This window comes from Bolinopsis microptera, chromosome 6 (genome assembly GCF_026151205.1).
Source record: "Bolinopsis microptera isolate Bmic1 chromosome 6, MBARI_Bmic_1.0, whole genome shotgun sequence".
In the NCBI taxonomy this organism is placed as follows: Eukaryota; Metazoa; Ctenophora; class Tentaculata; order Lobata; family Bolinopsidae; genus Bolinopsis; species Bolinopsis microptera.
In genome coordinates this window covers 12,554,973-12,568,474 of record NC_087077.1, presented here as the reverse complement: position 1 = coordinate 12,568,474, position 13,502 = coordinate 12,554,973, and the positions used below count along the sequence as shown (strand labels likewise).

The window sequence follows — 13,502 nt, the reverse complement described above, 5'->3', positions numbered from 1 at the left end:
GACCGAAATTTTACAGTTTTGACTGAATTTCTCACCCGCAACCAATTAGTAAGTCAACTATGGGTGGCATATAACACGATTGAGGTGCTGGAAGTTTGATTTCGGTTGGAGGAAGCCCACAGCAGAAAGCTTAACAAAACGAAAAGTTGTATTTTCAAAAGTCTGTCCCATTTTCAAATATGAAATTTTCTGAACACAAATTTGACAGATTGGATGAAATTTTTGCCCAGAAACCAATCAGTCAGTTAATTGATGATGGTATGAAACCAAATTGGGATACTGGAAGTCAAAATCCCGAACAAAATTGTAAAATCATATTGTCCCAATCTCTGTCCCATTTTCAGTTTTTGAAGATGAAATTTCCAGGACCGAAATTTTACAGTTTTGACTGAATTTCTCACCCGCAACCAATTAGTAAGTCAACTATGGGTGGCTTTTAACACGATTGAGGTGCTGGAAGTTTGATTTCGGTTGGAGGAAGCACACAGCTTAACAAAACGAAAAGTTGTATTTTCAAAAATCCGTCCCATTTTCAAATATGAAATTTTCTGAACACAAATTTGACAGATTGGATGAAATTTTTGCCCAGAAACCAATTAGTCAGTTAATTGATGATGGTATGAAACCAAATTGGGATACTGGAAGTCAAAATCCCGAACAAAATTGTAAAATCATATTGTCCCAATCTCTGTCCCATTTTCAGTTTTTGAAGATGAAATTTCCAGGACCGAAATTTTACAGTTTTGACTGAATTTCTCACCCGCAACCAATTAGTAAGTCAACTAAGGGTGGCATATGACACGATTGAGGTGCTGGAAGTTTGATTTCGGTTGGAGGAAGCCCACAGCAGGAAGCTTAACAAAACGAAAAGTTGTATTTTCAAAAGTCTGTCCCATTTTCAAATATGAAATTTTCTGAACACAACCTTGACAGATTGGATGAAATTTTTGCCCAGAAACCAATTAGTCAGTTAATTGATGATGGTATGAAACCAAATTGAGGTTCTTGAAGTCAAAATCCCCGACAATATGGAAAAATAATATTCTCCCACTTCTTTTCCCATTTTCAGATTTTGAAGACTCATTTTCCAGGACTGAATTTTTTAAAATTATTTGTCAGTGTTTTGTTTACTGGGCAGCGCTCAGCCTGTCATTCCGCCAAATCTCTATTAGGATTATGATTATGAACATAAATATAATAGCCTGGGGTCCCCAGGTAATGTTTTGTAAGATTATTCAATGCTGAAATTTAAAAAAAGTATTTTTATAACAGGATGAACTCATCTCATGACGCTTAAATCACCAATATGTATACCTTCAGCATGAGCAAACGTTATAACAGTATAACACAGATGAGGGCTAGTAACATATGCAAAACCATATTGTATCTTTACATTGTACTCTGTAGTGAACTCAAACCATTGGGATTGTGTTTTGAAACCTTCCCTGGTGACGGTGTCATTGGCACGTGATGTACTCCCACTAGCAAATTGGTCGCATTTTACTTATTACGTCAGCAGTCGATGGGGTCCAAAAATAAAATCAGTTTATATCGGGTTATTATACGAATAATAATATTTTTTTTACATTTTTTCCCGTCAACCAGAGCTTCCGTGGCGCAATCGGTTACAGTTGCGTTCGACTGTTAATCGAAAGGTTGGTGGTTCAAGCCCACCCGGGAGCGAGATCTTTTGTTTTATGGATTTATTTTTTATTGTACTACTATTATAGGTATGTATAGAGGTGATGAAGAGTGGCGCTCTAACAAAACTTTAGGATCGTTGATGTGCACTGTTAAGGATATCAAGAATCGAATATTCCTTGGTAATGTTGCCTTTAGTAAATTTCAGAAAGTTTGGATGAAGAGCAAGATTTCAGTCCAAAGGAAGATCAAAATCTACGAGGCACAAGTAGTCTCTATTCTACTCTACAACTGCAACTCCTGGGCTGCACCACTAGCTTCGTTGAATGAACTTGATATTGCTCATCGCAAACACCTCCGAAGAATCCTCAACATCAGATGGCCTACTGGGGTTATTTCTAATGAGGCACTCTATGCTCGTTGTTATGTCACTCCCTTGTCTGTGAGGGTCTCTAAGTTTCGATGGAGAATGTTAGGACATATCTTAAGAGGACAGGAAGACTCACCAGCATACACCTCTATGTTATTTGCTATAAATTCTGATATTTTTATGGAAGGGAGACGGGGTAGACCATGTTTAAACTTATTAGATGTTATTAGAAAAGACTTGACTAGTAGAAATCTTGATATTAGACTTAAGAATTTGACTGATTTCGAAGACCTTAGATTTTTAGCTTTAGATAGGGAGGAGTGGAAGAAGTTAGAAGATGGTTGATGTTTTTGTTTTCTTTTTTATGCGTTTTGATATCTATAAGGTGCCTAGGATGCTCTTTTAAAGAGATATTTCGTACTTTGAAAGATTTACTACTACTACTATTATATGTACTCATAGTAAATTATGAGCCTCAGCCTGACCAAAAATGTTCATAAGTTGAAAGAAGACCCCATTTCACGAAATTAAGAAGGCCTGTTATGCAAGAAACTATCAGATTCCCACATCCAGAAAGTTTTATATTTCCTCCCAGATGCGTTTTTTTCTAAATTCTGTGGCCCGCTCGCTTCGCTCGCAAGTTTGGGGAGGGGGCTGTCGGCGAACGGAGCGAGTCGACGTGTCCAATCCAGCTGCGCAGCGAGCGAAGCGAGCAAGCTGTGGCAGGGGTCCAGGGGCGGAGCCCCTTGGCGGGGGCTAGGGGGCGCAGCCCCCGGAAATTTTTTGCGAAATAGGGTGTTTTAGACGGCATTTGGCATTAAAGAAATTTGTAGGACAGCAATAAACTGGGAATGAAAAGAATCAAGTACTCACGTAAATTTGGTAACTTCACAACAGCAATCTGCATTCTCCAATCAGAATATTTCACTGTGTTCCAAAACTGACAGGATGTTCCTCTTTGATTTTTATACAATCGAAACATTTTCTTCAAAAATTTCCTCAATTAATTTGTCTTTATTCCAAAAAAATATTTCGAAATTTAGGAGTAACTTCTCAAAAATTTCCTCTTTTTCCCCGTTTTTCCTCCCAAAAAAAAAATTTCCTCCAAGGCTGCTTTGCAAGATTGCGTGTTTCTGGATGTGGGATCAGATTAAGAAATATCGAAGGAAACGGCGAGATTTGGATCAGGTGGACAATTTGATACCAGAACGTGAAATTAAAAAAGTTTCAAGACCATATTACTTACAAGATTTCACGAAGTCAATGTAACATTTTGGTTTGTATTGGTTATTTGTTAAAAAACAGAATAAATGCTAACATTTCCGGCCACTTTTTACTACTCTATTGTCATCAGTTACATTTACCAAAAATACAAGAATGGCAATAAATTTGGCAGATAAACAGAAATCTTATTGCATCTGCCCTTACCAGAAAAATAATCGGAATAACGCAGCTGGAAGACAAAAGTCAAGCAGCCTGATACGGGACTCGAACCCGTGACCCTCAGATTAAAAGTCTGATGCTCTACCGACTGAGCTAACCAGGCTTGTGCTGCATTTGCATTTTGAAATTATATATATTAGTGCGCTATCAGGTACGGCATAAATTTGTACGTGTTTAGTGTTCACTTCGGTATCAGAATGATTTTGATTAATTAGAAATACGATTTAATTCAGCCCTTCGATAACTTGACGTTTGACAAGCAATCAAGTTATCATTTCTTGTTTCTTTGACCCTCCGATGCGACTGTGATGTTACAAATGTAACACTTGCTAACAAGCTGGTAACAAGCTGGTAACAAGCTGGTAACAAGCTGGTAACAAGCAACACGAGTTGGTTCAATGGAAGGAAAATTCATGAAATCAATTAACTTAATTAATGACCCACGATGTAGTAAAAGTTGACGAGAGGACGTAATTCACATGATGAAAATAAAGTTAACCGAAAAGGTAAGTTGAAACAGACAAGTCGGTACGTGATATTAAGTATGAACATGTATGTGATGACTGATTACTGATGATTCAATTGTTAGAGGCAGTCTGTCGGAGGGACTGTTAATTGAGTTGATAGGGTAAATACTGGTAGGGTTATGGGAGGATATACAATTAATATCTCGGGGTATGCAAGCGTGTATATATTTCCAATGTATGAAGTGTGATGTGAACAGCGTACACTATCCATTATTATGTACTTTGTACAGTATACATAGTACACTATACTGAGAGGTACAACCTTTATATACCCAAATTTAGAACACATAAAAGCTTTTCTTATTTGGGAGCAAAATGTTGGAATTCAGTCCCAGTGAGCATAAGAAATATAGTATGTACTGCCAAATTTTCACAATGTATAAAATCCTCGTTTACGTTTGATTTAATTAATGGTGTCTCATCATATGCTAGGATAGCGGGGTCCCCTGTGTATACGTGCATTTGTTACCAAACCAAGTAATTCACAAAGTTTTTATTTAAATTTTATTAAAAGAAGTATAGAACTGTATGCCTCTCTTACTTGCAACCCTACCACAACCAACCTGGTGTCCTTTTATTCTAAAATGGTTCTGTACTTCTCCAAAATGTTTACTTGTACCTATATATAATTGTTCATAATTCTGACGAAATGTCAAAGTGGGTATCTATGTAATTTTCGTAATAATTTAATGGTTACCTTCATGCCCACAGTTCAATGTTTCAACCTACCATACTTTATACTCATTTACTTATTATTCATATACTATAATATGTTATGATTCTTAGTCCTTAGAAGGGCACTCTATAGTCTATTAACAGTTTTTGACTGATTTGAATGTCCTGCACGGCAGATCTTTGTTGTGTACTGTATATTATTATTGTGTTGCTGTGTAAATTCTTACAGTAAATAATACTCCATCTTAAATTCCACCAGAACAATTAAGAACGATTGACCACTATTTTACCATATTGTGTTTTCCCAGCAGATCATGTTTGATTTCTAACTATATATTCTCATTTTTTGTTTTTTACTCTACTTTACTTAATCGATTTGTAAAGGGCGATATCACTGGAATAAAAATGAAAAACGAAATTTCTATTCGAATTATGATTTAGAAAATATTGTCATAACACAATTTCGTTTTAAGTTCAAGATCTCACATATTATATCATTAAATTAAATAAATCATGTAGCAACAAAAATATGCACTACAATTAAATCAATATAGGAGATACCTATCAATCAAATACTTCCTCCTTATATGAAGCAAACATAAATGTTTTATACAAACAGGATAAAAGACTAGGAACGTGATAAAAGATAAGGAACATATAACATTAAATAAAACTGATAAAACAGATATCTCTTCTATAAAAACTGATAAGAGACTAATTATGTGCTAGCAAGGAACATTACATAACACTATAATAAACTTCCCATTAATTTACTGTCACTTCTCCACAATATCAACTCAGTTAACCGGTAGATGGCCAGTTAGTGACGTCCTGTAGCAGTTGATGACGTCACATATCAGCTAATGACGACACAGATCAGCTGATGACGTCACAGAGCATTTTATCACACTAGGCGTTGTAAGTAGTGGATGAGACCCGTCCTCCTTGTCCGGTCCAGTCAGTGTGGACGTAAGTTTTGGGGTTGTCCAGCATCTCGTACGTGTGAGCTCCGAAGTAGTCCCTCTGAGCCTGAGGGATATGAAGGTTAAAATGCTGAAAGAGGGAAAGAGGGGGGGGGGGTGGACGGGGGAAGATAGGCAGGAGAGGGAGGGGCCGGGGAATTTAACCTTACATAAACGATATATCACTGAGTAACAAGTTAACTGAAATAAGTAAGTAGGATTGAGCAGTATGTATTTTGTATATTGTATATTGTATATTGTATATTGTATATTGTATACTATACAGTATACATACCTGAATAAGATTAGCGGGTAGTCTCTCGCTTCTGAATCCGTCGTAGAAAGCAAGAGCAGAAGAGAAAGCAGGAACAGGGATGCCCAGGGTTACTGCTGTGGCTATCACCTTCCTCCATCCATCTTGGCACTTGTTAATCGCTTTCTGAGGATACACGGTTAGTGACAATGATTTACATTGATCACATCAACATTCAACATCCATATTACGCGGTATACTGCTAAAAACTGCGCTCCTTAACATTTAAATTTACAATTACAACTTACTTTAAAGAAGTCGTCCAGAAGCAGATTTTCAAGTTCAGCATCTTTATCGTATGCCTCTTTAATGTTTCCCAGGAACACACTCCTAATGATACATCCTCCTCGCCACATCAGGGCAATACCTAAACATACAGATACCATTACAACCGTTTCCGTACATATAAAATAATCAAGATTTGGGATTTTTTCGATCCCCGGAATTATGTCTAATATAAATATGTCTTGTAAAATATATATTTAAAACGTATTATTCAATGGAGCTACCTCCGTAGTTGAGGGTCCACCCGAATTCTTTAGCAGCTTGTCTCATCAACATAAAGCCTTGTGCGTAAGATATGATCTTGCTTGCGTAGAGAGCCTGTCTAATAGCTTCAATGAACTCGTATTTACCGCCCTTATATTTAGTATCTGCTGGTCCACTGAGTTGAGTGCTGGCAGTGACTCTCAGATCCTTCAGAGAGGATAGGCACCTGGAGAGAGGTTAGTTCAACTTAGTTTTCGTCAATCTTGTTCATGTTGTTAATTGACATTGTTGGTTTTTATCCTGATATGTATTTTGTTATCTATTTTGTTATCTAAACGAGTTAAAGATGTAAATTAGTAAACTGACCTGGCGAAGACTGCCTCACTGATCAAAGTCAGTGGAACGCCCATATCCAGTGCCGAAATTCCAGTCCACTTGCCCGTTCCTTTCTGTCCAGCTCTATCCATTATCTTCTCCAGCAGAGGACTACCGTCCGTGTCTTTGAATGCCAGAATATTTGCTGATATTTCACACAGGAATGAGTCTAACTCTCCTTTGTTCCACTCATTCATAACCTGAGTGACAATAGTACAGGTCGTTACTATCCACAGTTATTGTAGTGGTATAACTATCTGCTGTCATGGATCAGCGGTGTGTAATTGTACAATAGTAGCGGATAAAGCGGGAATATCACGTGCGACTAAGAGAATGTCACGTGTGACTAAAGAGGGTGAACGGACCGAATCACTACATGACTGAATCCATAACGGACTGAATCACTACCAATCACTATTGGTAGGGATTGAGGTATATTTTAGGACTGAATCACTACCGGACTGAATCACTACCGCTAATATCTAAACCTAACCACTTTGATGTGATCCCTACTGAACTTTGCAATAAAGGCATAATTATTCGTATTTCATTGTTGTTGGTGATCTTCATGTCTGTCAAAGCCTGCTCCCTCTTGATGCACTCTATGACAGTTGACCAAGGAGGCGAAGCCGCTGTTCCAACCCTCTGCGATGTTGCTGGAGCGAGGTAGTAACATCTGGGACGCTTCGTGGTGATTCCAGGAGTCGTGCCTGAAGAGAGGAGGGGTGGAGGTGGTTCCGATCCATGTCGACTAAAAGTATCTTGCGGGTTTATATATTATTCCCGCTAGCTGATTGAGATACCGAGCATGTGAAGGTTCACATCACTGTATTGTCGTATAGCAGGTCATTATGGATGACTTGATCCGAACCAGTTCTCGTTAGGGCTCCTCGTTGCGTACGTAAGTCTGTGGATCACATGTCTGACAGGCCCCATAGCAAGCACTCCATGAGAGCACCGGCTCATGATATTAGACTTAAGACTAGTGAACTAAGATCAACTGGTAGGGATTGAGGTATATTTTAGGACTGAATCACTACCGGACTGAATCACTACCAGTAGTGATATTTGGGTGGTAGTGATTCCGTCCGGTAGGGATTCAGTCCTACAATCACTAAAGAGAATATCACGTGCGACTAAAGAGAATGTCACGTGCGACTAAAGAGAATGTCACGTGTGACTAAGTTGTAAATATCCCTGAAGTTAAACACCCCCCTTTTTGTTGTTGTTAAATAAATTGCTTGTTTAGTGCCAGGTGTAATTGTGGAAATTTTAGGGCTATTATTGTCAAAAACCACCCCCTCTCTTACCTGAGACATCTCATCACAGCTCATCCCCAGAGCTTGTTTCATGAGACTGTAAGCCTCACAAATGAGCTGCATGTCCCCGTACTCTATACCATTGTGTACCATCTTGACATAGTGGCCGGCACCCTGATCTCCAACCCAGTCGCAACAGGGTTCTAGAGCTGGTCCTGCTTTAGCGGAGATACTCTGGAATATATCCTTCACATGTGGCCTGTAACAAGAGGTGGTTAGTGGGGTTGTTAGTGAGGTGGTTAGTGAGGTGGTTAGTGGGGTAGAGTAAGCAGCATTGGGGGTTTCTCATTTTAATTGCTTAGTAAATAGTGTTAAGGGAAATGAGTTCCGAGTAGAATCCAAACTCGTTTAAAACACGATGTCGAATGGCAGTTTAAACTACAAAGTCCTCGAGATATATGAAGATTATTTGACTCCTTATTTGAGATCCTTAAGAAGGAAAGAAGTGATCAGGACTATGACTAACTGATAACTGAAACTAGTTCCCAAACTTACCAAGCTTCAGTATTACCACCCGGCATAATACTAGGACCGTATCTAGCCCCCTCCTCTCCTCCTGAGACACCAGTACCGATGTAGAGGATTCCCTGCTCTGCCAAACTCTTACATCTCCTGTTAGTGTCCGTATACTCGGAGTTACCTGCAATCATACTTTTAGATAACTCATAAGTTGTACTGTGTACAATGGATGATACCAAAAGAAGCGAAATTGGCCTCAAAGAAATTCCTCTGACAAGTGGAACTGACCGCCGTCTATGATAATGTCTCCTTTGTCGAGTAATGGGACTAGCAAGTTGATGAAGGTATCGACAGCTGCTCCAGCCTTTACTAACAACATTACTCTCCGGGGTTTCTTCAGAAAGGATACCATTTCCAGCAGCGATTTTGCTCCAATGATGTTCGTTCCTGAGAGCACATGTTATTAACAAAATCAAATCATTTGAAAGATGATTCAAATATCGCGGTGAACAATATTTCTAAATGGTTGGGTAATGCTTTCCTTGGAAATATGCTGGTTGAGGTAAGGGCTGTATTGAAAGTATAAATGAAATATCGTGGCCCAAAATATGCGGGCCTACTATGATTTGAGGGGGTTTTGAAGTGTTATGTACTTCTGTACGTAAATCGAATTTCAAAACTCGTATATTTAAACCATGTGTTTTAGATTGTGCTGCGCGGGAAATTTTTACTTTGTATAGAATTATTAAATTTGCGCGTTACAAAAAATGCAACAAAATTGTAAAATCATACTATCACGCCTGATCGTATCCTTTTACAGGGTGAAATTATAAATCCCAGGACTGCACGATTATGTCAAATCACCATACATCAATCTTCATCTATTATTCAGTTTGAACTGTAACAGATAAGGAATGACTAAGCAATAGACATAATCACTAAGCAATACTAATAGTCATGCAGTAGCCAGTAACATGAAATAATGATATTCCTTACTTCCCTGGATTTAAAAGTAAGCTTTATTGTATTTGCATTACACGCCATAAAATACTGGCCCTAACTTCAAAAATATATTGATTTTATAATTTACTCTCTGAACAGCGAACTACAATGTCAATGTCGTAAGGTAGGACTTGAGGTAATCTATAATTATGATCGAGTACTTCTTTGAGGTTTTAAAAGTTTAAAACAGTTTAAAAGTAATATCTGCATTAAATTATCCATTTAGAGACCATTTAGTTCAGGTTTACATTTGGATAAAGAGTATATGAGGACTAGGGAGTAGGGTTAACTTTAGTGTAAGTTTTTCTCATCAGAGACACATTATATGTCTAGACACTACATAAATTCAACACTTTTAGTGCTGCATAAAATTTTACTTAATTTATTATTTATTATTTATTTTCCTACCTTAAAACGCCCAATAACTACGAACTCTTTTATAACACTTCCTACGCAAACATTTGACCTCGATTAGTATATCCAATATTCATCAGCCAAGCATCCACAGATAATATAAATAACCCACCCGGTACTGCTGAATATTTTTATCCCACATGCCCCAGGTAATAATACTGAATGGTAGGTCGTACTAGTCACTAACAGGTCTCATTACGAAATTGGGAGTCATTACGGCAGGTGGCGGGCTAAATAAACTGTACAATGAGGAGAAGTCAGTAGTTAATCTCAGATATAATGCTATAATAGCAGAACAATGCTAGTTTTGCAGACCAGCGATATACTTATACTAGTAACATTAGCTCAGTTTACTCTAATAGTTTATACCTACAATAAATATCATCTCCTGACAGTGACAATATGACATATGAGGAAACTTCTTCCACATCTAACCACATACACACACACTCGACAAGTCCTGCTACCATACACTCGACAAGTTTAGCAAGGATGGCCAACCGGTGCAGTGGGTGACACGTTTTACTGGTAGAGTGAGCTAACACTGACACCACAATAAAAGCTAAAATTTACATTACAATAACAATCACACCAGCCTGGATAACGGATGTTTGTTTAGATATTGCATATAATGCTCTTCATTTACAAACTTTTAATAGCGTGAAAAGAATGAGAGCGTCCAAAAACTTACCCTTAGCTTCGTTAGCCATGAAGTCATCCACCTTCGAGACAGTTCGGTTGAAAGCGCAAACCTGAAAATTGGGAGAAGTTAAATTATCAATGTTAGTACCAATGCTTAGAATCCTAGGAGTTTGGGACAGTAAGTATGTCGTTAGTTACATTACACATTTGTAGCAATTGTTTAGACATTAAACTCGGCTATTCGAAGCCCCCTCTCCTATGAGCAATAAGGTTATATTTTTTAAACACTACAAATCTAAATTTACGTTTATTGAGGCTCTAATGATGTAGTTTTACGAAGATTTCAAGCCTTACGTTCAAGTGCGTTTCCCTGATCGAGTTCAAACGCATTATATATTTCAATAATGTACAATGTGCATGTTGGAGCCAACCATACTACACTATAATAAACATTTCAGTTGATATTCAAACCTTTACTTTGTAATGATAGTAACCATTATAATCCACCAATAATAACTTCTTCGTCAAGATAAACGGTTAGATTAAGAAATACCATGCTCTTTAAAGCTATATCAGTATATCACTGTACTTATTTGGTACTCACCTTGAAACCGTGATCGTTCATATTAAGGATAATATTCTGCCCCATAACAGCTAGCCCTATCAGGGCGATGTCAGCTCTGAAAATGATATTACTCATATTACTGGATACATACTAGATATAACCTTATTACTGGAGTTTTAACACTCAGGTTACAACATTGCAAGATACCTCACGGATTATACCAGTTTGAGACAGCTCTATGTAGAATGTAGACAATTAAATAGTTTGTAAGTAAACTCACTGTGGTTTAGAGTTAGCCATGGTAGGGTTTCCTTCACCTATAAAGATGTTTAGTTTGAAACTAGAAATATCTCAAAAAGCATTTATTTGATTGAGGCAATTGAAAGCAATTTAAGTTTAAATGTGCAATCTGTTCAATATTCTTGAATTGTCTAGGCTTGGTTAGTGCAATTAAACAAGTTTTATCAAAACAATTTTTATAAAATAGCAGCTAACAAGCTTTCGGCCGGGTGGTGTAGTGGTAACACGATCGCCTCCCAAGCAGAAGACCTGGGTTCAAATCCGGTCGGATGCAAGTCGACCAGTTACCAAGCTGTGATTTGGTACAGTTTCGGCTGGTGATACACACTCTCTGGCTCGTAGGACTAACCCCCCTACAGCTAGTATAGTGCCTCGGCACAGAGTGGCTTAGGGTTACTGAAAAGGAGATAAGCACCTTAGGCCATCCCAACGTTCGGGAGAGACCTGGCCTTGTATCTTGTATTGTATTGTATCATTGATTCAGTCTTGGCAGTAAGCAGTGAAGATAGTAAAATCTCCAGTAACTTTAACACTAACATGAGGGACCACAAAGACCACATCACCAGGTGAGATATTCTCAGCACAGTCCCCGGAACTGACAGTTCCACTTCCCTCTGTACACAACATGATCTGGGGACTTGCCTTGTTCACCAGGGTTAGTGGTTTATTGTTAGGCCACACCCTGTCCACTGCAAAGTCTTTAACAGGTGGCACGTACATCCTGATGTTATCTCCCTTAGTTCGTATAGGTGTTAGTTTCTGTGATGCTACAGATCCAGGGGTGCAGTCCACCATGTTCACCAAGGTATCCACATCTGAAAACTTGACAGTCAACCCCGCTCTGATTACATTGTCACTGCAGGCCATGCACTCGACACAGTCTCCACTGAAATATGCGTGAATTTTGTTAGCCCCGAGGAACATGCACTCTCCTGGCTGTAGTATCACGTGGTTTAGCAGATAAATGCAAACCAGACCACCATCTCCTGGGTGTTGCGCATGAATCCTGTTAAAGAGCTCATCACTTGCAGACAAGTCACTGCTTCTATCTAGCGCTTCCTTTACGATATCTGCAGATTTCTCCAACTTTATCAACTCTTCGAAAAGCTTCTTAATAAAAGAGATTTCATCAATAACTGATTGTTTCCCATAGTTAATGATATCCACAATCTCCTTAGATAAATGGGAATGAAGCTCCTTGTGAGCCTTCATGTTCTCCAGAATCTCGTTAACAGGCCTAAACCCACAAAGTCCCTCAAACACAGTGAGTGCTATAGCCATCTCAGGTTTGTGGTTAGGGTCTGGGTAATGTTGTGGATCTCGAGCATGCAGCTCGGCTGCGTGTTCTTTAGTTGGGTGTACCTGTAATGACAGGGCTTTGTCAATGCTCAGTATCTTGAGTAAGAACGGCAAGTCCCCATTTTCTTTACCAGAGATAGCAGGACATACACTTCCAAGACGTGAGTTGAGGTCCTCTCCAATCCAGTCACTTAGTTTCTGTCCTGTCTGTTTGACAACAGAATGGCCTCTGGGATGTGTTCCCATCCAAAGTTCAGCAAAGGGCTCCGTTTTGTGAGAGTTTTTTGTAAATTCTGCAACCAAGCTTTCTGCTGCTGATTTACCCCAAGCATAATTCTGTACGCTACAGGTGAGTTTCACTATCTGGGACATGATTTTCACCTTATAAATTGGCGAATTAAAGCATCAGTTCTATCAAATAATCGTACATATATCAAACCGATTTCATATTTATACAGTATACAGTATACTATACACTATACATTAATCTACAGTAAGCAAATACCTTTGTGCTCACAAGGTTAGCTTACATGAAACAGATCAGACTATGAAGAAAGAGAAACGAAAACGAACATTCTTCAATAATCAGCTATAAATACAAATTCTGTTCTATGGTGTTGATCACGAGTCACACCAATATGTGTGCACGTATGTATATGTAGACAATAAATAATGCACTTTAAACGAAAGGTGACCACATATGAATG

General features: G+C 38.4%; 2 protein-coding genes and 2 non-coding genes across 4 annotated transcripts; 1 reads left to right on the top strand and 3 right to left on the bottom strand.

The window, feature by feature from the left end:
* Positions 1 to 1,606: 1,606 nt before the first annotated feature.
* Trnan-guu (transfer RNA asparagine (anticodon GUU)) lies at positions 1,607 to 1,683 on the top strand. The gene has a single exon. It is a non-coding gene; the product is annotated as a tRNA-Asn (tRNA).
* Positions 1,684 to 3,484: 1,801 nt separating this feature from the next.
* Positions 3,485 to 3,557, bottom strand: Trnak-uuu (transfer RNA lysine (anticodon UUU)). The gene has a single exon. It is a non-coding gene; the product is annotated as a tRNA-Lys (tRNA).
* A 1,560-nt stretch (positions 3,558 to 5,117) lies between these two features.
* LOC134816230 (6-phosphogluconate dehydrogenase, decarboxylating-like) lies at positions 5,118 to 11,519 on the bottom strand. Its single transcript, XM_063824973.1, has 11 exons — positions 11,477 to 11,519; positions 11,236 to 11,311; positions 10,681 to 10,741; positions 8,862 to 9,020; positions 8,610 to 8,754; positions 8,106 to 8,313; positions 6,787 to 6,995; positions 6,441 to 6,646; positions 6,180 to 6,298; positions 5,914 to 6,057; positions 5,118 to 5,685 (listed from the first exon to the last, which is right to left on the bottom strand). Exons 1-11 carry the CDS (start codon positions 11,494 to 11,496, stop codon positions 5,566 to 5,568), a joined length of 1,467 nt encoding a protein of 488 aa, XP_063681043.1. The 5' UTR covers positions 11,497 to 11,519; the 3' UTR covers positions 5,118 to 5,565.
* A 146-nt stretch (positions 11,520 to 11,665) lies between these two features.
* On the bottom strand, positions 11,666 to 13,209 carry LOC134816229 (mannose-6-phosphate isomerase-like). Its single transcript, XM_063824972.1, has one exon. It carries the CDS (start codon positions 13,165 to 13,167, stop codon positions 11,977 to 11,979), a length of 1,191 nt encoding a protein of 396 aa, XP_063681042.1. The 5' UTR covers positions 13,168 to 13,209; the 3' UTR covers positions 11,666 to 11,976.
* Positions 13,210 to 13,502: the final 293 nt, after the last annotated feature.